Raw genomic sequence first — 25,502 nt, 5'->3', positions numbered from 1 at the left:
CAGGAAGACAGGAGGGACATATCAAACAGCCCCTCACCTTTTTAAAAATAGCCAATATCGTTTAGTATCACAGCTCCACCACAGCCGTTGAGCTCAGTAAAGACACAGTTTCCTCCTCTAACCGTTTCTCCTCCTAATATAATCCCACACTAGCTTATAGATAACAGTAAGGCTAACCTATTCATACTAAAAGGCAAAAAACTTCATATTTTGGTTTCATGGGGACTTTAAAGCAGATCCTTTCAGGGAATAATTTGACCTGCAGCGATTTGTTTATGAATCAGTCTGATCCAGTTCACAAGACAGAGAATTGTTGAAATCAGTGACTCAATGATCCTGCTCATTTGAAGGGAAAGATGAATAACAACTTAAATGTCAATCCCTTCTTCTCACAAATAAGACTTCAAAAGACTTAAATTTAACCCATTCACTGCAGGACACTTGCCACTTTTTTTCCCTATCACATACGTTAAGTAATCATCAGGTATCATTAGGTTGCATTCGAAAGCTTAAACACTCAAAATCCATGAGATTGGACATTGTGTTACCATGGAAACGGTACATGTAAGGCATCAAAAAATATGCAACGATGGGTATCACCCGGTGGCTATATTTGGTATTACGCCTCAAATCTCATAGGAACTTCAATTTTTGTGATATCATCTTCAAATTTGGGACTCAACTTGGTTAGACATATGGCTTTGATGTCATAGCCATTTTTGAGAGAAAAAAATATTTTGTAAAATATATTTTTTGAATAAAATAAAATAAAAATGTACAGTACATTTGCTTTACAGGAATAACTTTAATTTTTAAAAGTGCTTTCACGTCAGCAATAATCTCCTGCTTGTCTCCTTTAAAAAGAGTATTCCACTTTGGAATACAGTATTCTGTAATAGAGTAGCCTGGATCATTCTTGAATTACAACCATTTAAGTTTGGATAGTGCATTTTCTAAGCTCAAATCAGTTAAGAGGATAAAGCATGATTTCAGATCATAAGATCATTCAGACCATGTCCTATGAACAACTTACACAATATTTTAATAATGCTTTTGCATCATTTTTTTAAGTCTCAGCCCTCCAAAACCTCTTCCTTCAACCATACGTATCAGGAAAATGCTTTAGCAGAAAGATAGCTCTAATTAAATTTGGTTAACAATAAAAAAAAAAAAGTTGCACCAGTTTCAATATGAAAGCAAGTGTAGAAATGCCTACCACAAGTATTACTTCCTCAAATGAAAAGGGTATGTTTATATACCTCCCCAGAAATAGCGCCAACTACAACGCACCAATCATCACCCAGAGAGACTCACCGATAACCAATGACACACCCAGTGGGTGGAGTCGATATGGTGGGCGAGGCACTAGCAGAAGCCTCTGATTGGTCCGCTCACTGCTGGTGACGACGCTCAACGTGTTTCGCTTGTTTTGAAATGGGAATGTTTGCAACTTTGCAAAGTTTGCAGCGCTTCTGTGCATCCGAGCGTCCGCTGAAGAGAAACAAGCTGTTGCCTTCCCTCCGCGCATGAAGACACGGCGGGAAAGCGACTTTACCAGGACTCGCAGCTGGGTTTGACAGATCTGCGCGTGGGAGGGATATGGATGTTATTCCCATGTGCAGTATTTTCCAGGAGCTGCAGAGTGTCCTTGACACGGGATACCTGTCCGCACTGCCATCTTTGGAGGAGTACTGGCAACAGGTACTGTAAAGTTTAAACAACCTGTTTTATTTATCGAATACTTTGATCAAACATAGGAGTAATAAAAGCAAAGGAGCGATATAATATCGGACTTATATGTATATAACATTTCCTACGCTTATTTTACGTTTAGTTTTAAAGTGGATAAAAAGCAACACATTTCAACACTGAAATGCATGACATGACAAGCGCAATTAAATTAAAATAATTACTAATAAATAATTAGGCTATCTATCCGACTTTGATAAGTGATTTTAATTTAGCAGTCAAACCGAATGACTTTTCTTTTTACCACTAGTATAAAATAAAATTTTCTCGTTCTACAGTATGAGTATATTTTGAAAGATGAGAGTGATTGTGCTCTATATATACTCACATACCGTTCAAAACTTTGGGGTTTAAAAAACAGTAGTATCATGAAATATTATTACAATTTACAATAACAGTTCTATTTTAATACATATTAAAATGTAATTTATTCCTCTGATGGTAAAGAATTTTCAGCATCATTACTACAGTCTTCAGAGTCACATGATCCTTCAGAAATCACTCTAATATGCTGATTTGCTGCTCAAGAAACATTTCTTATTACTATCAATGTTGAAAACAGTTGTGCTGCTTCATATTTTTGTGGAAATCGTGAAACATTTTAATTTTAAAATACTTTGATGAATGTAAATTTAAAAAGAACAGCTTTTATTTGTAATGGATTTTTTTTTGTATCATAAATGTGTTTACTGCGACTTTTGATCAGTTTAATGCAGTTTCTTTTTTCTTTTTTAAAATGAAATCTTACTGACCCCAAACTGTTGATCTGTAAATAACTTTGAATTAAATAACACACATAATAAAATAATTGAATAAAATTACACACATAAGAGCCTAGTTGTCATACTTTTTACTCTAGTGAAGATTTCTCAAGGTAGGTTTATTTATTTTTATGTAGTTCACATACAGACATCTAACTTAAAGTCTTGGCTACAAAGAATGTGGCATGCAAACAAAAAACCTGTCATCATTTACTCATGCTCATGTAATTACAGACCAGATATTCAGTTTTGCTGAATCTCAGAGCCGATCTTCTCCAAAACACTCAGAAAATTGCCAAAAAGTATCACGTGAGGAATAAACAGAAATTGAATACATTATTGACTGATACTTGAGTATGGGCTACTTATGATAACTTTGTCATTTTTAGAGCTTTTATACTCTCTTAGTATAGAAAAGAGCACCTCTGAAATTCTGCTAAACCTCACATTTAGTGTTCCACAGAAGTCATACAGGTTTTAATGGCATTAAGGTGAAAAAATTTCCATTTCATTTTAGAATTTTTTACTCAGAATGTTCACCGTTTGTTATGCTATTACATGCATATAGTGCATGTTTTCTGGTTGGTGTTTGTGTCACTGATTGCCAGTTTCTCTCTTACAGACTTGTCTTGAGCTTGAGCGCTATCTGCAGAACGAGCCCTACGTCTCTGCCGCTGATCTGAGATCAGTGTGTGAGTGTGACGATCTGTGGAACCAGTTTCTGCGGTGCTGTGGGACTGAAGCGAGCTCGTCCCCTCCAGAAGATTCCGGACCCAGTCAGGACGGGATGTCTACGGCTTCCCATTCGTCAGTCAGCAGCTGTGAGAAGATCATTGCCTCTCCTGATGTTCTCACACACCCACTGGGTCAGCAGCATGTCACCACACACACACCCCCGACGCCGCCCTCCTCACCCTCCCTCGCTCTTATGGAGGTTAAAAAAGAGACAGAGGAGGCGAGGGGGGAAGAGGTCAAAGTTGAGGGGTTATCCGAAGGACGAAGGAGAGCTCATCGATGTTACTTCAACGGTTGCAGGAAGGTGTACACCAAGAGCTCTCACCTGAAAGCACATCAACGGACACACACCGGTAAGCAGTTTCTATGTGAGGGTCTATAATCCTACCTGTATTTTGACTTACTGTTGCCACAACAATTTTCTCAGCTTTGGGAAACAAAAATTCTCTCATTTGGATCGTTTTAAATGTCACTCCGATAAATCTGCCATACAAAGCATTTTTTAAATGCTTTTTGAAATAAAATGTTTTACTCCAAATAAAGCACACTGTATCATATTTGATACACACATACATGATCACAACTTTGCTGAAAATCCTGTTGCACATTACGTCTTCTGTCATCTGATTGATATTTTATACTTTCTTTTGGCAAATAAAAAGGCCTTTTAGTATAATTTGAAAAATGCCCACCATCAGGTCACACCCTCTGTGAAATCAAATCTTTAATGATTTTTTATAAAGCAAATGTAAGAATAACTTTTAGATTGTTATTAATATTGTTTAATATTAACACTTTTTAACTGGACTGAAGTAACCTAGGTATACTAGATTATCCATACATAATTTCCTAGAAAAATCATGTTAAAATATGAGTATCAAACATCAGGTTTTTGAGGAACATTTATTTGTACTTATCTTATCTCTTAATTATCATTGTATTGCATTACATCATGTTTTGCCCCACAATAAAACAGACTACAACTACAGGGCTTTGATCATAAAATATATAGAGATATGTATATGCAGTTTATGTTAGTAGTCTTCTACTGTTATATAGATCTCATTGTTTTACATTACAAGCTAATTTAATCTTACTTTTTGGTCATATAAATATCAGCAGCTGCACCAAATTGCATATTTATTTTCAAGTATGAGCTTCATATTCTCACTATATTATGCTATTTGAGCCTTAAAAGCCTAATGTTTCAAGTATGATACGCAACAAAAAACACATGCTGAAGTTTCTAATATTTTGTCTGAAGGTTCAAACAGTTCACTGAAATGATGAACAGTCATTTCAAAACATTCTATATTTTTGGAGTGTTATTTCTTATGTCAGGTTTTACAGGGTTAAAGCTTCACAAAATGATAACAGACTGAGTACTGGCAGAACTACAGCGATGCTTAGGGAATGCATGAACTGATCAAATGTACACTCTGAATGCATTGTAAGTCGCATTGAACAAAAACGTCTGCCAAGTCTCCTCTTCACAGTTTCAGTGCATGCATGCACCGTATCCGTTGATTCCCATGTGGTGATGCCATTGCATAATGTTCATTTTTTTAATATTTAGTACGCAGAGCTCCGTGACCTCCTCCTCTGGAGCCGAATGCTTGAAGAGAGTGTGTGTGTGAATGTGGTTTGGTGACTCCCTACATTCTTGGAATGCTCATTTTTAATGATGCTTCTAGGAACACAGATTACAACACTCTTTCCACACGGTTCATCTTGAATGCAATCTCAAAGAATGTTTGCAAAATTGACTGATTTCCCTAAAAACTAATAAAGATCATAAAGAAACCCAGATCAAACAACAGCACGTAGACGTGGGCTTGTGGTTAAGTATGTGCTTTTCTTTCTATCCTTTGTTGGTTTTCAGATGTCCTCTAAATACACAAATTGACAAAAGCCTAAAAATAAAACCCTCAAAGAATCGGTGACACCACAACGTTTAAGACATCTTCAAAAACAGTTCCAAAAGGCTTTTTTTCGCAACGATGCCATAGAAGAACAATTTTTCGTTCCCCAAAGAACCTTTCACTGAACAGTTCTTAAAAGACCCATTTTTTTATTAGTGTGAAGAACGAAAAGAACGACTATAGCTCTATAAAGAACACATACTTCGAATTTTCATGACTTCAGTGATGCTTCTCCAGACACCTTTTTATAGTTTTTCTTATGAAACTTGATGTATTTGTCAGAATAACTTCACAACTAATATCTCCTCATCTCTATTTGATAGTTAACTCTTTCTTTCTTTCTTTTTAGTTAAGTTGCCAGCCACCGCCAACGTTTTTGATCATTTTCTTAAAATTCTATCTGAACATCCATTTTATTCTAGCTTCATACATTATTTTTTGTCAGAGACACTACATTCAGATCGGATTCAGAACTATGATCAAACATAGGAGTAAATCGAGTCTATCAACACCCCTAATGCCTGCATAGTCCTATAGCTCTTCCTGGGTCAACATTTCATTTGGTAACATTGGGTAGTTTTGATATATATGCTGTTGAATGTTGATGATTGCGTTATTTTAAATATGCATATGATTACATATGAGATTGCTTGTTTCTGCATCAGCTTCGCATGTGTTTGATCAGGAGATTCGGTACTCTTTCAGAAGATGTGTTATAGCGCCCCCTAGCGTATAACAGTGAAAACACGGAAAGCCGGAAAATTCCGTCAGTAGCGGGAAGCGTTTTCTCACAAATGATGGAATTTCTGTCAATGGCGGGGAAAGAGTTAATATACATGAGGATCGGTACTACGGTCCAATGAGATTTCAGTGTGGGCTGAGCTACCTAGAACAACACCATAATTAGAAACAAAGATAATGACAAAATGTATAGGGCTGCTTACAGTAAATATACCACTTGTATATTTATTCCATCACGTCACATGACATGCAGGTTAAACATATGTTTCATTTTTTTTTTCATAAATGTTTTACTTTGTATTATTTTACAAATTTTATTTTTACATTTTTATGAACTAAGTAATTATTAGCGTTTCATCAACTCATTGACACCATTTTGCGAGTCCCTGAATTAGCCTATGTGTGATGTGTTAAAATAGAAATAGTGAGTATTGTCGTGTGTTTGCTCGCCCCCTACAGGTGAGAAGCCGTACAGGTGTTCGTGGGACGGCTGCGAGTGGTGCTTCGCTCGAAGTGATGAACTGACAAGGCACTTCAGAAAACACACTGGAGCAAAACCCTTCAAATGCAGCCACTGCGACAGGTGACCGCGAGTGTGTGTGTGTGTGTGGTCAAACAGTGTTTCAAACTCAGATTTTGAACTATATATGTAATCATTATCTTCTTTCAGGTGTTTCTCTCGTTCTGATCATCTGGCTCTTCACATGAAGCGACACATCTGAACGAGAGGAGTAAGGGACAGACACACTGGTACAGCACAATAGTGAACAGAATTTGTGCGTAAGAATCTTTCTAAGAAAACTAAGAAAGGACCAGACCAGCACAACTGGTTTTCTATGTATTCATTGAGTGTCAGTGTTGCACCTTCTTGCCAATTATATGCTTTCAGCAAAAGGGAACTAGATTTTGTTCCCATGCTGGTGACATTTGACTTGTCGATTCAAGTTATAGCTTAGCTATGAATGCACTGACAATGCTGAAAGTCTGGTGCTGAATACAAGTATCCATATATTTGCAGGCTTTGCAAATTGCAGTACATTCATTTCACTCTGCTTTATAAAAAATAAAATCTTGGTCCACACACCTGCTTTTCCATTCTGCACTAAAAATTATCCACACCACAAAAACTAAAAATTATATTAAAAAAAAGAGAAAGAAACTGCACCAAAGGCGTTAAGTATACATACTATAGTGTGTGTATATATATATATATATAAGATAAACTTTATTTTGTATAACTTTTAAAAGTTAAGTAACACTTTGCATTAACACTGAAAACTCTCTGCTTTATTTTGGAGCTGACATGGAGCGGATGTTTTTATCCAGAGCAGCTATGTGTCCATGTAGTAGATAAGAATACACATTTGAGATGAATAAAAGTGTTTATTGCTGTTTATTACATCTATCGTTGTGAATGACAGCAGTTACAGGTTCATTAATTGTGCTGATATTACTGGTAATAAAACCTTTTTAACCACCAAAGCAACAGAATTGCTAAGGACTTAGAATTGATATTTTGTGTCATAAAGACTAGAATGTCTGAATTGTGTTATTGAATGATTGTTACCTAGAGAGAAGGACTGGATTTGCCACTGTGTAGTATGCTGTAATGTTGTGGTTTTAAAAGAAGCATCAGGAACTTTCACTGGCAGTTTTCTGGTTACTGAGCACAGATCGACATGATGTTGGCGGAGCTCCTCAGATGGAGCTCTAGCATTTGTTGTCCAGATGTTTAAAGCCCTGCAGTTGTTACAGAGACAAGGGAATCTCACAGGGAATAATAATATGAAAGCTGTTCATGTCTAACTGGAATTCACAATATCTTCAGGCGAATTTAATATACACTCCAATATCATTCCTTAAAGTAGTTCACTTTAAAATGAAAATTTGCCCATGACTTACCCTCAAGCCATCCTAGGTGTATATGACTTTCTTCTTTCAGACGGATACAATCAGAGTTATATTAATAAACACCCTGACGCTTCCGAGCTTTATAATGGCAGTTGATTCATTGCAACCATCAGTTTGAAGCTCAAAAAAGTGCATCCATCCATCATAAAAGAACTCCACACAGAAAATGATGAGTTTGTGTAAGAAAATATTTATATTTAAAACTTTATGAAGTAAAATAACTAGCTTCCGGCCAAACAAACAGATTTAACATAAGTTGCACTTTAAGTCGGATCCGTTTGTTAGTTTGGCCGGAAGCTAGTTATTTTACATTATAAAGTTTTAAATACATCGTTTTGCTTGTGAAGGCCTTTATTAACCCCCCGGAGCCGTGTGGAGTTCTTTTATGATGGATGGATGCACTTTTTTTAAGCTTCAATCTGATGGTTGCAATCCACCGCCATTATAAAGCTCGGAAGCATAAAGGGTGTTTGTTAATATAACTCTGATTGTATTCGTCTGAAAGAAGAAAGTCATATACACAGGAGTAAATCATGGGCTAATTTTCATTTTAAAGTGAACTACTCCTTCAAAAATACTTTGTGCATATTAAGATTTTTAAGGGTTATGAGCTAAACAATTTAACAAACATTCTACGTTTGGTTCATGTTATTTTAACAATTTGAGTTCAAAATTTCTACAATTTCCTGTACCATGATCATTAACATGACATTTGTAACTTTTAATATCTCTGCCTAGTGGGCCTGATGTGATGCTTTTGTTTTTAGTATGAAAATTGTACTTTTTATTTGCTTTTTATTGTTGTTTTCTTTGTTAAAAGCAGATATATATATGTAGCAACAATATAGTGTAACATTTTTATTCTGTCTTTGTAAATACATTTTATACTACAACAATAATAAATGATTTTTATAAAGCTGTGTTTTGTAGTTTCTTTATTATACAATCTGCAAAATCAGATTAGATTCTCCTTCTTACAGGCCTGGACTGCTGCACTTCATGCATTAGAGATAAAAGAGGGATCCTGTATCAGAGACGACAATAAAGATCCACAGGACTGTGGAAACAGTAAACAAAGACTCTTCTGGAACATTGTGTACTACAAAATATGATGCACTTTGTTCAATGTTACAATAAATGTTCAGTACTGCAAGTTCATGGGAGTGTTTTACAGACTTGTTGCTCTACATGAACTTAAAACAGATGCTCTACAAACCCACTCACACAAAAACACTGGGAAAGAAACTTTCAGATTCTGACTTAATTAGGACTTTAGTTCTGTAGTTTAATAACATTTTAGTTCTGAAAAGTAAACAAAATAAATGTTTTATAACATAAACATATTCAATTTTATTAATATGCAGAAAACATTCATTCAAAACAAATCTGCAATGCTTAAATTATACATGTACTTTGTCTTCCATATATAATAGGCTATGTACGTTGTTATAAGATTTCAAGCGCAGATTCTAATTTATTTATTTGCAGAAAACGCTAAATTCAGTACAAATCTGCAGTAATTAAATAATATATGCATTACAGGTTAAATGTGCTTAATCTTCCAATAGGCGATGTAATAAAGATGTGTGCAGGATACACTCTGACACACACAAATATAAGTAAATCTCCTTTCAAATAAAGATTGTATCAATTACATCATGGCGACATTAAAAATGTGTCTTTCATTTAAACCGATTTAAAAAATAATAATAATAATTCAAATGAATGAAATATTTTTTAAAATAGACTGCAGCAATTAACATTGTCAGAGTAAATTACAAACTATTTTGAAAATGAAAAAAACAATCGTGATTCTCAATTTATCCAGAATCGTGTAGCTCTAGTTACAGTGGGAACAATGATTGTAGTGACTGGAATTTGGGAAGAAACAAAATTCTTTGTATGGAAAATTACCTCTAGCAACAACCATATCAGTTTAAAACTTTCAAATATTTAACCCTAATGGTTAACTCCCTATATGCCCAAAAATATTATTTTGAAGCTCCCTCCTTTTCTAAGTACTTGACCCCTGTGTTTAAACGGCGTGACCCCTGTTTCCCTGTTTCTACTGACATCTGCTGGTCATTTTAGGAAGTGTTAAATGGTCAACTGGTAAAATATTTAAAAAACACGCATCATGCATTCCATCTCCTTTACCTTAAAAGTTATATAAACTGCATTTTATAGGCTCAAAATCATATTTATATTTTATATTTTTATTATTATTGCCCATACTTTTATTTTGCAGCAGCAGTGGCTCTTCGTGTTGCCGCCGGTAAAGGTCGCGTCTAGTGCGCATGCGCTGTGTACAGCATGCCATGGGACATGGAAGGACAGAGCTTTAATCGTAACGGAAACATGAATCTAGGAACTCACATATAATGCGTTTTAACTTAACTCATAATCACAGTAGTTATTAGAGACAGTGGATTTAAGCTTCTAAAATGTTTCGTAAAAGTAAGACAATCATTACGAGACTCAAAAATTTGAGGTGAGTAACGTTAAATGCTACACGTCTGGGTTGAATTAACTTAACGTTAAAATTCTGTCCTTCGGTTTCAGACATCCGCGTGATCTGATTTAGGCCGGTATTCATATTTTAATTGTCATTAATTTATCATTTCAGGTCATTGTTATTAACTGTCATCATGTTTATAGGTTTAACTTTGACGTGTATGATGTAAGCCGCTGAGAAAAGCTCAGTCATGCTGATTAGTCTGATGAATGAGTGGTTTGTAGTTTGCAGGGTTCATGGAGGACCAGAGGCAGCTCTGCTGTGGAGAGAGCACTGCAGTACACAGTGGGACAGAAGATCCACGGATTCACTGTTCAAGAGGTAAAAAAGAGAGTAAACAAATCATGAAAATACATGTGCTTTTATTGTTTCTGTTTCATCACATACAGTGAAGCAGGGGTTCTTAAACCTTCTCATTCTGACAGCTTCTAAAAACTAAGACAAGATTCAACCAAGATCCATTGCATTGTGGACATTAAAACTAAAATCGCTGTAATGCACATCTCTAGTGCTTTGCTTTAGTTTAGTAAAGCCTCACATATGAAATAATAGTCAGAAAAATCTTCTTCTTTTTTACAGAACCGTTTAGACATAATATGAAAGAGAAATTTTAAAGTTTGTTGTTTATATGGCCAGAAATTCTGATAGCTTGTAATGTAAATCAATGAGATCCTTAATACCGTGTAGCTGCAGACTATTATAATGCATATAAATATTAGTTGTCATTTCAGTTCAAATAATCAGTTTCAATAATGCCTTAGTAAGATGATATTTAAATGCTGTGTAGTATTAAAACATAATGCAATTCAATACATTGATGATTGAAAGATGTACACAAAAAAAGCCTGATGGATTGTATTTGATGCATATCTGTTCATCTTGAAATATTACTAACAATATAAAAGTTAATCTTATAAAACATTAAAAATGTCAGTGTCCCACAGGTGGATGTTTTATGACCTATCAATAATATGCCAGAAGGCATGTAGTAGATTTTGGACAAGAGGTTAATCAGGAAAGTTTTAATCATGCTGATAATTTAGAAGCCTTAGAAATTCAATGTATCAAATATGATACAGTAGATTTTATAGGGATAATTATCTTTTTATTAGCTATTATGCTACAACTGCCAAACTGGGAGGAATCTCAAATATCATCAGTGATCGTGATCAGTGACCTCCTGACTGTCACAGCATTGATGGACTTTTTGTATGGGTGTCAGGGTGACCTTGTGCTAACATCGATTGTGTTTTTTTTAGGTTACTGCTGTGCCGGATTTGTTTCTGACGGCCGTTAAACTCTCCCATGATGCAACAGGAGCTCAGTATCTTCACGCAGCCCGAGACGATTCCAACAACCTCTTCAGGTACAGTCTGTCTGCGTCTGATGGAGACTGAAATGCTTTGAAACATCTGAGGATTTCCATTTGAACCCCATTAAATGCCCAGATGATGTTCCTCTGCATGTGTGTTATTGTAGTGTGCAGTTTCGCACCACACCGATGGACAGCACCGGTGTTCCTCACATTCTCGAGCACACGGTTCTGTGTGGCTCTCAGCGCTTCCCCTGTAGAGACCCCTTCTTTAAGATGCTCAATCGCTCTCTCTCCACCTTTATGAACGCCTTCACAGGTACTTCCCGATGCGTGTTTGTGTTTAAGTGAGTGTATTGTGTGATTTGATTATGTCTGATTATATCAATCTCTCTCCCCAGCGAGTGATTACACAATGTATCCGTTCTCAACTCAAAATGCCAAAGACTTCCAGAACCTTCTGTCGGTCTATCTGGATGCTGTTTTTTTCCCTTGTCTCAGAGAACTGGACTTCTGGTAAAGGCCATAACTCAGATAATGTAATTAATGGCACATAAATTGGTTTTGAAAGGGATTTAATGGGGGTTTTTTTCAGGCAGGAGGGCTGGAGGCTGGAGCACGAGACCCCCACAGACCCCACGAGTCGTGTGGTGTTCAAGGGTGTGGTGTTCAACGAGATGAAGGGAGTGTTTGTAAGAAAACTCCTCCGTGCTCTTCTGATTTAAAAAAATATATATATATCAGTAATATATAGAAGTAATATCTATAGAGATGCATTGATGATGGATCCGTGACCTCCTACACTACCTTTCAAAAGTTTGGGGTCAGTACTTTTTCTTTCTTTTTTTACGGTATTCATTACAGATGCATTAAATGAATCAAAAGTGACAGTAAAGTAATTTTATATTGTTACAAAAGATTTCTATTTCAAATAAATGCTGTTCTTTTGAATTTTCTTTTCATCAGAGAATCCAAAAAAACTAATTATCATGGTTTTCACAAAAATATGAAGCAGCACAACTGTTTCCAACAATGATAATAATAATAAATGTTTCTTGAGCAGCAAATCGGCATATTAGAATGGTTTCTGAAGGATCATGTGACACTAAAGACTGGAGTAATGATGCTGAAAATTCAGCTTTGCATCAGGAATAAATTATTTGTTTTTTAAATATATTAAATTAAAAATAGTTTTTTTTAATATAATAATGTTTCACAATGTTGCTGTTTTTACTGTATTTTTGATTGAATAAATGTAGCTTGAGCATAAAATGAACATAAGAGACTTCTTTTAAAAACATAAATAAATGTACCAACCCCAAACTTTTGAATGGTAGTGTAGGTATAGCGGCCAATTTATATTTTCCTAAAAGGGATGGTTCACCTAAAAATGAAAAATCCGTCATCATTTGACTTCCATAGTAGGAGGAGTAGACTTACTATGGAAGTAAATGTTTGGTTTTAAAAAAAGATATTCATACAGGTTTGGAACAATTTGAGGGTGAGTAAATGATTATATTTGTAAATGATAAATATCTGCATATGCCAGTAGATGTCATCATTGCATCCTTAAATATGCATAATAAGCTTCATAATGCACACATCCATATACTGAATATGTCTGGCCATAATTACAAATAGCATAGGAGTTCAAATGTTACTGCTGGATGTCACATTTACATTTATTTGAGTTTCGTATGATGTTATGATTATTTTAGACTAACAAATGTTTCTGTTACTCTTCTGTATGTTGTGTGTGTAGTCAGATAATGCTCAGCTATACGCTCAGCACCTGCAGAATAAACTCCTGCCGGATCACACATACTCTGTTGTGTCCGGAGGGGAACCGCTGGCCATCCCTGACCTGACCTGGGAACAGCTCAGACACTTCCACGCCACACACTACCACCCCAGCAATGCACGGTACACACATTAAACTCTAGGACTCACTAAATGAATGTGTGCAAAAAGCAGACAATACTCATTGTCTGTTCTGCGTGTTTATTGCAGGTTCTTCACATACGGGGACCTACCGTTGGAGCAGCACCTACAGCAGATAGAGAAAGAGGCTCTGTCTAAATTTGAGAGAACAGAACCCAACACTGCAGTTCCTCCCCAAATGCTCTGGGACAAACCTGTGCGTTACACAATACACATGAGAATGACCTGTAAAATGAACTCATTCAATTCAAGTTTATGAGGTTTGTTGATTGTTCAATGTTTTTGCTCAGAGAGCGGATCATGTGACTTGCGGGCCTGACGCACTGGTTCCTGACCCCATGAAACAAAACACACTCTGCATGAGCTATCTGCTGGGAGAGTGAGTGCACAAATATTCAGTTTCTTTTTCTTTTCACTTCTAGTGTTGTCACAATGAAAAATGAGTAATAAAATGAAAACAAAGAATCACAATAAAAGAACAAGAGTCAGGTCTATTGAAATTAGACGGCAAGACTTAATGTCCCGTCCATTGCCATGGTTATCACAAAGTCAAACATCGTAAATTCAGATTCAGTCCTGCTTTTTAAAATGGTCATCACTCCCAAAACTTTGCAGTTTGTACTTAGCGGTATGAAAAATAAAACTTGTATTCAAATTATGAATGGGTATTGAAAGCGAACAAAGTAGTAGTTCCGGGACTTTTGACAACACTAGTCATTTCATTTTTTTAAACTGGTAGTTTACCTCTCTATCCTCATGTCTACGTGTGTTCCAGCATCACAGACACGTTTGAGGCGTTCACTCTGAGCCTCCTCTCCTCTCTCATGATCTCTGGTCCAAACTCTCCCTTCTACAAAGCCCTGATCGAGCCCAATATCGGTTCAGACTTCTCCTCTTCAGTGGGGTACGTTGTTTGACCAGACTTCAAAATCACTTCCTCTCTCTGATGAGTGAGAGTGGAGCTTTATAAATGTGTGATTCGTGCAGCTTTGACGGCAGCACGAGACAAGCGTCTTTCACCATCGGTCTTCAAGGCATAGCAGAGGCTGACGCTGAGCCGGTCAAACACATCATTGCCCAAACCATCGATGACATCATTGCGTGAGTGGATGACTGTTTTATTGCCTTACTACAATAAAGAGTTTTAAATGAAATCAAGCTTTTGCTGAACCTTCATTCAGTTTTGACTTTGAGAGAATCTGAATTTGCTTGTGATGTTCACTTTGGAGAAAAGCACCTGCTAAATGAATAAATATAATTATATTGCTGTTTCAGAACTGGTTTTGAAGAGGAGCAGATTGAAGCTCTGCTGCATAAAATTGAGATTCAGATGAAACATCAGTCCACCAGCTTCGGCCTAGCTCTCACTTCAGTGAGTAAACTCTGTCACACACACACACGTGTACTTGTATATTTTTTTTGTGCTACTTTTATAGTTCTAGAAAAGGACCAGAATGTTTTCTGCTTAAGCAACATTTGTTAACATGTCAAAACACAAAATGACTCTAAGATAGGAAGAGTAAATTATGACAATTTTCATTTTTGGGAGAACTATCTTGTTGCCTAGGCAGCTAACTGAAATAAGTTTAAAAATTCTTAAGAGATATAATCAGTTTAGATGGAAAGTATCTCAAGCTGACTAGCTGAAGACGTTGCTGGAGATCTACCCATTAATAGACACGGTACTTCCTTGCACAAAGACAGCGCTACAACAACTATAATGAAATGACACTTCACAATAGACAATGTTTTAGAACTCTGTTAGAGAGCTACATATGACAATTTATAAAAACACATTTTGGAAGAAGGATGGATGATGGATTGACTCATTATTTAAATTTGGTTAATTTTATACAAAAAAGTTCAATAGTATAGATTTACCTTTAGATTTTTTTTTTATGATAAATTAATGAATGTTTACTAGTATGAATTTTTTTTACAAGTAAATTTTTTTTAGGAAATTTTACTATATTTTTCTATTTGAGGGCAACTTTCAAAAACTTGCATGGCAAAGCCCCCTGTCTCTGTCTGTCAGTATATTGCATCCTGCTGGAATCATGATGGCGATCCGGTGCAGCTGTTGAAGATCAGTGAGAGTGTGTCCAGATTCCGGCAGTGTTTGAAGGAGAACCCTCGCTACCTTCAGGACAAAGTCCAGCACTACTTTAAGGTAATAGTCTTTCTTTTAATCAGTCAGTCAGACTGAAGCTCTGTCTGTTTAAGCTGCTCCATTGATGATGCAGTGAATGTTGCTTTGTACCATAAAACTATAATACTATTATGTACGAAACTAAATGTAAAATTATTATTGTCATAATAGAAAAATATGATTGATTGTTTTCATGATTGCAGTTTTTTCATGCATGTTTGTTGCATTCATTTGCTGCAAAAATTTGTCTGGTTTTTTTTTGTTTCAGAATAACACTCATCAATTGACCCTTTCCATGAGTCCTGATGAGAGATTCTTGGAGAAACAGGCTGAAGCTGAGGAACAGAAACTACAGCAGAAGATACAGATCCTCAGCGACGCAGACCGCAAAGACATCTATGAGAAAGGTACGCTTGCGAGACCAGGAAGGACGAGAATTATTAGTCTCATTCTGTTGCAGAGATTAAACCATGTTGTTGTTTCAGGTTTGCAGCTGTTAGCTGCTCAGAGCACAACTCAAGACGCTTCCTGTCTACCTGCATTAAAGGTGTCTGACATTGAGCCCATCATTCCCTACACATCTGTACAGCTGGAGAGCGCAGGTAAAATGCACATGCATACATGTAACAAGCACATTCAAAGTTGAAATTATAGATGCAAAAGCCATTTACTACATTTACTATCTCTTTCTGTGTCTGTAGGTGGCGTACCTGTTCAGTACTGTGAGCAGCCCACCAATGGCATGGTTTATTTCAGAGCCATGTGCAACCTCAACTCCCTCCCTGAAGACCTCAAGATCTACGTTCCTCTGTTCTGCAGCGTCATTACCAAGTATGAAACCCTTTGTGCTGCTTCATCACTGATACATACTGTAATATAGAGTGTACAGTATCCAACATTCAATCAGACCAGTCTTTGTGAAAATGTGAAAATATGCTATATATAAAGATCAAAAGTTTGGGGTCAGTAAGATTTTTAAAGAAGATTTTTTTTAAAGAAGTCTCTTATGCTCACCGAGGCTGCATTTATTTGATCAAAAATGCAGTAACAACACTAATATTGTGAAATATTATTACAATTTAAATAAACTGTTTTCTGTTTGAAATATACTTTAATAGTCTTCAGTGTCACATGACATGACTGCTCAAAAAACAAAGATTTTTGAATGAAACAAAGAAAAAAATTTCTTATCAATGTTGATTTATTTTTTTGATGAATAGAAAGTTCAAAAGAACAGCATTTATTTGAAATGGAAATCTATTGTAACGTTAGACATTTCTTTGTCACTTTTGATCAGTTTAATGCATCCTTGCTGAATAAAAGTATTAATTTCTTATTTAAAAAAAAAAAAAAAAAAATCTTGCTGACCCCAAACTTTTAGACAGTTGTGTAAATAACTAATGCCATGCTGGTGTAATCTCAGGTTAGGCAGTGGGGAGCTGAATTATCGTCAGCAGGCCCAGCGTATTGAGCTGAAGACCGGAGGCATGTCTGTATCTCCACAGATCATTCCAGACACTGATGATCTTGATCTGTACGAGCAGGTATCACTCTTTCTTCCTCGTCTATCATGTGTGAATTGATATAAATATGATGCTCTTTTGTTTGCAAGTACATTGAGGTAGAGCTAAAAGCTCAGAACTGGTAACCAGAAGCTTGAAGGTTTGAAACCACATTTTTCTGGCTATTTTCTTTTTGCTGATATTTGAACTTGCATTGGAGTGAGTGTGCAATCAATGCTCATGTCTTTATTTGTGTTTTTTAGGGTATTATCCTGTCGTCTTCCTGTCTGGAACGGAATCTACCGGACATGCTTCAGCTGTGGAGTGACATATTTAACTGGTTAGTCTTGTTTATAGAGACAGAAAAATCAATCTTTAAATCTCTGTGCAAGTATACTTATTTTAAACTGAATTTGCCCTGCACATGTCTAGCCCTCGTTTTGATGACGAGGAGCGTCTGCGTGTGCTGGTCATGATGTCAGCTCAAGAGCTGTCCAATGGCATCTCGTACTCTGGTCACATGTACGCGATGACACGGGCGGCTCGATCCCTCACGCCCACAGCAGACCTGCAGGAGACCTTCAGCGGGATGGACCAGGTGAGTGATGATGAGACATCCTGATGTTGTTCTCCAGCCTTTGAGGGATTCAAGAAGAATGAATTGTTTCATAAATTTGTGTTTGATGTTTTAATTTTAGGTCAAGTTTATGAAAAGAATCGCTGAGATGACTGATCTGACTTCAGTTTTGAGGAAACTTCCCCGGATAAAGAGACACCTTTTTAACCCTGAGAACATGAGGTAAGCATCAAGACAAGACACAAGACATCAAGTCTGTTTAAACAAGAAAATCTTCATTAAAATGAATTTAGACAATGTAGAAATAAAGTGTATTCATATAAAATGAACAGTAGAAATACAATTAATTATGATTTACTATAAATTTATTTATACAATTGACTGATTTACAAATTTGAATTTAAATGTGATTATAATGTCATGATTTCAGGTGTGCCGTGAACGCCACGCCCCAGAAAATGTCCGATGCAGGTGTGGAAGTGGAGAGGTTTATAGGGAATATAGCAGCCAACAGGAAGGAGCGCAAACCTGTCAGACCAACCATTGTGGAGGTGAGAAGCACAGGCTTTCACAATTAAATAAGCTTTATATTCCTGTAACTCAAATGGTGGAGTATGGCACTAGCAATGGTCATGGGTTCAAATCCCAGGAAATTCATGAACTCATAAAAATGTGCTTTAAATGCAAGTCACTTAAGGTAAAAGCGTCTGCCATATGCATAGATGTAAATGTAATATAGTAGAGTGTAGCGCTAGCAACATCAAGGTTGTGGGTTCAATTCCCAGGGAATATGTGAACTGATAAATGTACACTTTGGATAATCCAAAAATTTAAAAATGATATATATTTCTATATCAGCTTTATAGAGAATAGTGTCTTAAACACCCAGTGAACGAGTTAAAGGTGAAGGGTTTTAGCTATCCTTGAAATCTTGTACATTGCAAAGACAGAGGGATGAGCATTTTAATAAATAAGAGGGTTTTTTACCCCACAAAACTGAATCAAAAAGGATTTGACTCAAAAGAACAATTCATTCATTCATGAATCTGATATCATGAATTTGTTGTGTTTAGATGAAGAGTAAATCTGACCGTTTTGATTGGTTGTTTATCCCCTCATAGAGAGCATTAGACCCTACTGCTGGATCAGCTGTGAGTCGTAAACTCATCTCAGTAAGTGCATTTGTACAACATTACAGCAACATTCATATGTCATTCATAGGTTGCATTCTCACTGATCTCCCTTCATCCTACCAGGAGCCTCATTTTAAACCCTGTCAGATGAAGACGTACTTCCAGCTCCCGTTTACTGTGAACTTTGTCAGTGAGTGTGTGCGCACGGTCCCGTTCACACACGCCGATTACGCCAGGTACAACAAACACTCATGCACTTCTGTAATAAGAAAAATATCATCTCAATTTTTTTTTTGCCTGATAAAATTAGCAATTTTTAAAATGCACTTTTTTTTAAATGCTCCTGGTTTGGTAGGGCCAAAAATGTTGTGCTTTTAGATAGCAATATGAATATAATAATAATAAGTACTATTATTATAATTCTAATAATTTGTTTATAATTTTTATTATGATTTTTATTATTAATAAAAATATTAAACAAAATAAATAATACTAATAATATTTTTCACTGTAAAATAAAATATAATAATAATAATAATAATTATTATTATTTTAAAAAAAATGTAAAATTACAATATTAGTATTTATGGCTGTCTACATTTGTTCATTTTCAAATGATAATCCATCAAGCTTTTATTTTGGCAAAAAACCAGAGCCATTCATAAGTGCACGCAGTGTATATATACATTTAATTAAATGACAGCATTTGTGATTATATAATTAGACTGTCAAATCGCTATTACAGTTTTAATTTGATTGATCATGCACTCATTTACAGTTTGCCTTCTGTCTGTCTCTCAGTCTGTGTATTTTAGGAAGGATGATGACTGCTAAGTTCCTCCATGGAGAGATCCGAGAAAAGGGCGGGGCTTATGGAGGCGGGGCCAGAATGGGAGGAGGCGGCCTGTTCTCATTTTATTCCTATAGGTTTGTATGATGCATTTCATTAGATCTTACACAATGTTCTGTTTAGTGTGTATGCTTTAAATATACTGGTGTGTGTATATCTATCTATATGTGTGTGTGTGTGTGTGTGTGTACCAAGTTGATTCATGGTTTATTATGTGGTTGTCATGGCAATCTCTCAGAGATCCAAACTCCACCCAGACGTTGTCGGCTTTCCGTGGCGGAGTAGAGTGGGCACGAGAGGGAAGGTTTACCCAGCAGGATATCGACGAGGCCAAGCTCTCAGTTTTCTCTGCCGTTGATGCACCTGTTGCCCCCTCAGATAAGGGTCAGTTGTTTAGAGCACATCCTAAATGATCTGACGAGTGTATTTTGATGCTGAATGATGTTTAGTCTCTTTCTGTGTAATTTTGCTGTAGTTGGATTTAATTTGCATTCTTGAATCTGCGGATATTTTGTGTGACTGTTCAGATGTGTAGGAATGTTTTTGTGTTTGCTGTTTGAGTTGGTGTTTTGGGATATTTGTTTTCTGGTTCACAAGGACCTTGTATTTGTGCTGCAGGTTTGGGGCGTTTTTTAAACGGCATTACTGATGAAATGAAGCAAAGATACAGAGAGAGACTGTTCGCTGTGACCGACAAAAATCTAATTGACGTTGCTGGCAGGTAATGAGACATTAATGTACAGTAGTGTCCAAAAGTGATGTCAGGGGGGATGTTTGTTTTTATGACCCATCAAAATGCGTGGAAAATGTGTGTGTGTGTGTGTGTGTATATATATATATATATATATATATATATATATATATATATATATATATATATATATATATAAAATACAAGGGAAAAACACTAAACTTGAAATAATAAATTAATAAAAATAGTATTTATGCTTGAGTGCTGGTGTGATATTTATTTATATTGTATAATATCATATTTACCTATTTTTAACATATTTTTATTTATTTTTACAGGTATCTAGGTATCGGCCAGCAGACTTGTGGAGTGGCTATTTTAGGCCCGGAAAATGAAAGCATCAGAAAAGACCCGTCCTGGGTGGTCAAATAGACGTTTTTTCCTCTGTTCTTATTATTAGGATTGTGAAAGAAACACACACACTCCTGGATCACGCACAAATTTACAGTGTTTTCCTCATTACAGGAGTTATTTTGATGAACTGAAGTGCTCCTAAACAGTCAAGTGCGCTGAAGGTACCTGAATAATGTACCACTTATTATTCCAGCAAAACTAGTTTTGTTTACACTGCACATTGCTTGTTTATGGTGGAGGTCATGTTTTATGACTCGTATGATAAAAGTGTAGTTTGAGACATAAAATAGAAAAAGATTATTTATGAGATGTATTGAATTATAATAAATGTGACCCATGTTTAACTAGAATGGAAAACTTTTTCTATTAAAAAAAAAGTAAAAAAAATTTGAATCCTTTTTTGTAATACTAAATCCTTATCCATTTTTTCATCGTAATGGTCCGAAACTTGGTAAAGGTTCTGGCACTTGTATGTGAACGCACAAAAAAATCATGGACATTAAACATGGGTTAAAATGTCCTGAAATAATTTTTTTGCAATATTAAGCTCAAATTTGGAATAAAACATGTTTTTGAAAATATATATTTCGTATCAAATTTAAAAATAAGTATTTTTATGCATTTTTCATAATAGACTTAAACTTCTATAACTTTTTAGTTTCACCTTTTTTCACTTCAGCAATAATCAGCCAAGTGTCTTCTTTAAAAAGAGAACAAATTTAAGTCTGTTCTCCAAAGCATTCAAGAATTATATGCGAGTTTAAGTTGGGAAATTTAATTTTTAGGTCTACGCTGAAAAAGTGGCAAACAGGTAATAAATGGATCATAACTATTGCAGAAATATAATTTAGTACCATAAAATCCCCTAAAAATAAACAAATATTTAAGAACATTATCAAACTAAAATATAGTATATTCATTTTATTGAAATAAAATAAAAATCATTTCTGAGCACCACGCAGCACCAGAGGTTTAAATGTTTTAAAATGGACTGTGAACAACTGCTCAAATAAATTAAATGACAAGCCACATTCTAAAGGGAGTTTATGCAGCATTAGATGTATATACATATACGTCGTGACGAACACATTAACACAGTATCTGCTTTGGTACAAAGTGCCATAGCATATGCAGCTTCATTAGGAAGACTTCATTCAGACTCCATTTCAACTAAAACAAGGTGCAGTTGTGGGATTACGAGCTATACTACAAGCCAGTGGCGCTGGATAGTTTATTCAATCAATGAAAATAAGCTCTATTAAAATAAATATAAATATGGAAATCTTGCATATTAACAAAATATACCACTTGGCCCCATTAAAGGGATAAGCATATGGATTGTCAAACACTGATCTAGAACATTTAAGGATTTTGTGGCTGCATGTCTATGGTCACGCTTTAATGTGAACTGCTTTACATGGATGTGTTCAGGTCAAGACAGATTGCTACAGATCTGCTATGGAATCACATTTATACTTGCAAGACAACTAGGTTTTACTTGGGCTGATTTTAAATAGCAGAGCTGTCTTTAGCTCTCGGACGGACGATGTGTTCAAGCTGGCCCGCATCGGACACGTCGTAGCTGGTTTTGTACTTGGCCAGAATCTTCATGAGTGGACGCAGTCTGAGCCACCACTGTTCCTTCGGGATCCTGTGACTGGGAATAAAAAGTATCAGGTCAAAAGCCAAGTCTGTATCATTTTAAAATGTTTTTGAAATGTTAAAGGGAGCATATCATGTAAAACAGGATTGTTTTCTCCTTGCTCTTCTGAGTTAAATGAGTCATGACGTGAGAAATCAAAGTTGCCTTGATCTTTTGACATATAAAAGGTCTTTGTACCATTAAAACATCCTGCAAGTTTCAGACTATAAATGTCCTTCCTATAAACAAAGCATGTTTTAAATCAAGTCCAAAAGTCTGGTTTTATATGGATAACGTTTTCAAAACACTTGCTCGCATGCAATAGCGAGTGTGCATTGATAGTGTTTCTTTTGCAATTCTGTTAGGCAATCATAACAGTGGCTGTTTTCTGACAAGCCTTAAAAGAGCCACCACTTTAACTCTTTCCCCGCTAGCGTTTTTGAAAAAAGTTGCCAGTCCGTGCCAGCATTTTTTTTTTTTTACAAAAGTTTCATGGCCCCCAGAATATTTTGTTGTATGAATATCTCAACATGCAATATATCAAAAGAAAGAACAGAACCTCTGCTTTAAAGCAAAAAAACTGTTTTATTCTAGCTTCACGCATTCTTTTTTATCAACACTTGAATGTGTGGGTAAGTTCATAAAAAAAGCAACATTTTGAGCAAAAAGCTGAGAAAATCACATTTTAGTCAAATGTTTCATCTGGATCGGATTCAGAACGATGACCAAATCACATATGGAGTAGATCGAGTCCATCAACACCCCAAAACTTCACAGTCCTATACCTCGTCCTGGGTCGACATTTCATTCAGTAACATTAGGTGGTTTTGATTTATAAGCTGTTTGATAATGTTGATGATCGCATTATTTTACATATGCATCTGCTTACATATGATACCGCTTGTTTCTGCTTCTTTTTCTGATGTTTTGATCAGTACTCTTTCAGTTGCTATAGGAATAGGAAAGCTGGAAAATTCCATCTTAAAACAGATCGTTTGAGACAGGGTCAGAATGAGGGTTGAAATTTTTACACACACACATATACATCTATACTTTATTTGTTTTATTATTTATTTAAGTTCCTTGAGGTTCGCTCATAAAAATCCATGTCATGACCCCTTTAAAAAGAATGAACTCTTTCCACGCCATTGACGGAATTTTCCAGCAATCAATGTTTTAACTATTATATGGTAGGGGGCGCTATTACGCCTCTTCTGAAAGAGTACAGAATCTCCGTATCCAAAAACAAGGAGCAGAAACATGTGATGAAGATTGCTAACGCACATGTACAATAACGCTATCATCAAACATTAAACAGCACATGCTATTCTTAGTTAATGAAACAGTGAATCATTTTGTGAAGAAACTGGTTTAAAACTGGCTTAGTTTCTCCCACCACTACTCTAAAGTCCCCCCAGATCATTTATTAAAATCAAGCAGAAAATATTAACATATCATTGCCCTATTTACATGTTCATGGCTGTTCAGTATTTGGAAGTCTTAAAGGCACAGTATCAAGCCTTTTTAATTCTAAAGGTCAGCGAGATAATGTCAAGTCAGACTAAATTATGATAATTTTTTTGGAGCAAGAACATTACATTACACATGGACTTGAGGAAAAGGTAAAATGCTACATAATAAAATCTTTTAAGAGTTGCCTTGGAAACAAATATTATGCCATCATTACTAGGATACTAGGATATCAGCTTTGTTAAGTGTGTTTGTTGTCTTACACGAAATCAGTCTCATCCTTCAGTTGTACGACGGGCTGGAAAACCAGAGCTCTGCGCCGCATCCCCAACAGACACGCAGAATCCTCTGTGTTCGCAAACACACGTCCTGCCGAATACACAAAAATATGGTATTGCACACAGTCCACAAGCAGTTCAAAATCACCAGCGAAAGTTACAAGCATAATAACATTGCACTTTGAAGTGAATTAAAACAATACATTTTTGAGATGCAAATCATTTACCTTCATCTGAGCCAACCAAGGAAAGCAAAAAAGAGCAAAAGAAAATAACTCAACACTATGACATTTCATGAAAATCTATACGGTCAAGACTGAACATAATATATTCTGTAACACTTTAAAATAGTTTTAATTTGTTAACATTAGTTAAAGGGTATATGTTCACCCAAAAATGAAAATTCTATCATTAATTACTCACCCTCATGTCGTTTCAAACCCGTAAGACTTTGGTTCATCTCAGAACACAAACGAAGATAATTTTGATGAAATCTGAGCTTTCTGTCCCTCCACTGACAGTCTATGCAACTACCACTTTGACGCTCCAAAAAGTTCATAGAGATCGTAAAACTAATCCATATGAATTTTGTCCAAATTTTCATAAGAGACACAATCGCTTTATATGATAAACAGATTGAATTTGGGCTTTTATTTACATATAGACATTGATCAGTGAACATAAACAGAAGCTCAAACGTGCTGCGTAACACGAGAATGAACCTCATTGGTTCTCGCATGTCAAGCGTACATTCTTGAGCTTCCGATTACCACAACTGATATGAGTTGATGAATGTTTCTATGTGAATAAAAGCCTAAATTCAATCTGTTCATCATATAAAGCAATCGCGTTTTACAATCTCTTTATGAACTTTTTGAAGCGTCAAAGTGGTAGTTGTGTAGCTGTCAACTGAGGGACAATAGGCTCTCAGATTTCATTCAAAATATCTTCATTTGTGTTCCGAAGATGAACGAAAGTCTTAGAGTTTGGAACAACTTTGAGGGTGAGTAAATTATGATTTTAGATGAACTACCCCTTTAACTACATTTGTAAATTGAAAAATTAACAACATTTCTATTACATTTTACATCCAAATCTGTGCAACCCAGAAGTATGACAAACACATGGCACTGATGTTAATTTACTAAACGTATGTAATTGTGCTCATTAAAATGACATTAACCTCTTAGTTAATCAAGATAATTCTGT

General features: G+C 35.8%; 3 protein-coding genes across 11 annotated transcripts in view; 2 read left to right on the top strand and 1 right to left on the bottom strand.

The window, feature by feature from the left end:
* The first annotated feature begins 1,396 nt into the window (after positions 1-1,396).
* Positions 1,397-7,049, top strand: klf6b (Kruppel like factor 6b). Its single transcript, XM_084118778.1, has 4 exons — positions 1,397-1,701; positions 3,133-3,598; positions 6,368-6,491; positions 6,579-7,049. The coding sequence occupies exons 1-4, from the start codon at positions 1,600-1,602 to the stop codon at positions 6,628-6,630; spliced, it is 744 nt and encodes a 247-aa protein (XP_083974904.1). The 5' UTR covers positions 1,397-1,599; the 3' UTR covers positions 6,631-7,049.
* A 3,060-nt stretch (positions 7,050-10,109) lies between these two features.
* pitrm1 (pitrilysin metallopeptidase 1) lies at positions 10,110-22,592 on the top strand. The gene is made up of 27 exons (XM_084119767.1): positions 10,110-10,310; positions 10,559-10,655; positions 11,594-11,700; positions 11,814-11,965; positions 12,048-12,162; positions 12,242-12,338; positions 13,409-13,569; positions 13,657-13,783; positions 13,878-13,966; positions 14,363-14,491; positions 14,575-14,688; positions 14,863-14,959; positions 15,623-15,757; positions 16,005-16,143; positions 16,222-16,338; positions 16,438-16,567; positions 17,160-17,280; positions 17,502-17,578; positions 17,671-17,836; positions 17,937-18,037; positions 18,246-18,366; positions 18,937-18,987; positions 19,072-19,184; positions 19,750-19,875; positions 20,037-20,182; positions 20,417-20,519; positions 20,828-22,592. The coding sequence occupies exons 1-27, from the start codon at positions 10,264-10,266 to the stop codon at positions 20,919-20,921; spliced, it is 3,072 nt and encodes a 1,023-aa protein (XP_083975893.1). The 5' UTR covers positions 10,110-10,263; the 3' UTR covers positions 20,922-22,592.
* Positions 21,870-25,502, bottom strand: part of pfkpb (phosphofructokinase, platelet b) — a 23,108-nt gene continuing 19,475 nt past the window's right edge. For all 9 annotated transcript variants that reach the window (XM_084119772.1, XM_084119771.1, XM_084119769.1 and 6 more), the window contains 2 exons: positions 24,279-24,384; positions 21,870-22,560 (listed from right to left, as the gene is read on the bottom strand). In XM_084119772.1, the coding sequence (XP_083975898.1) occupies positions 22,413-22,560; positions 24,279-24,384 (254 nt within the window). In that variant the 3' untranslated portion in view covers positions 21,870-22,412. The remainder of the gene's footprint in view (positions 22,561-24,278; positions 24,385-25,502) is intronic.

The sequence above is a fragment of the Abramis brama genome (assembly GCF_963993115.1).
Source record: "Abramis brama genome assembly, chromosome: 7".
In the NCBI taxonomy this organism is placed as follows: domain Eukaryota; kingdom Metazoa; phylum Chordata; class Actinopteri; order Cypriniformes; family Leuciscidae; genus Abramis; species Abramis brama.
This window is presented reverse-complemented; position numbering and strand designations above follow the sequence as displayed.

Bases quoted from the DNA above. Each gene is read 5' to 3' on its own strand.
- pitrm1 (XM_084119767.1), top strand. From the start codon at position 10,264: ATGTTTCGTAAAAGTAAGACAATCATTACGAGACTCAAAAATTTGAG. The intron at 13,784-13,877 runs GTGCGTTACACA...GTTTTTGCTCAG, and splicing joins AAATGCTCTGGGACAAACCT to AGAGCGGATCATGTGACTTG. The intron at 17,579-17,670 runs GTTAGTCTTGTT...GCACATGTCTAG, and splicing joins TGGAGTGACATATTTAACTG to CCCTCGTTTTGATGACGAGG.
- klf6b (XM_084118778.1), top strand. From the start codon at position 1,600: ATGGATGTTATTCCCATGTGCAGTATTTTCCAGGAGCTGCAGAGTGTC. The intron at 1,702-3,132 runs GTACTGTAAAGT...TCTCTCTTACAG, and splicing joins TGGAGGAGTACTGGCAACAG to ACTTGTCTTGAGCTTGAGCG. The intron at 3,599-6,367 runs GTAAGCAGTTTC...CGCCCCCTACAG, and splicing joins ACATCAACGGACACACACCG to GTGAGAAGCCGTACAGGTGT.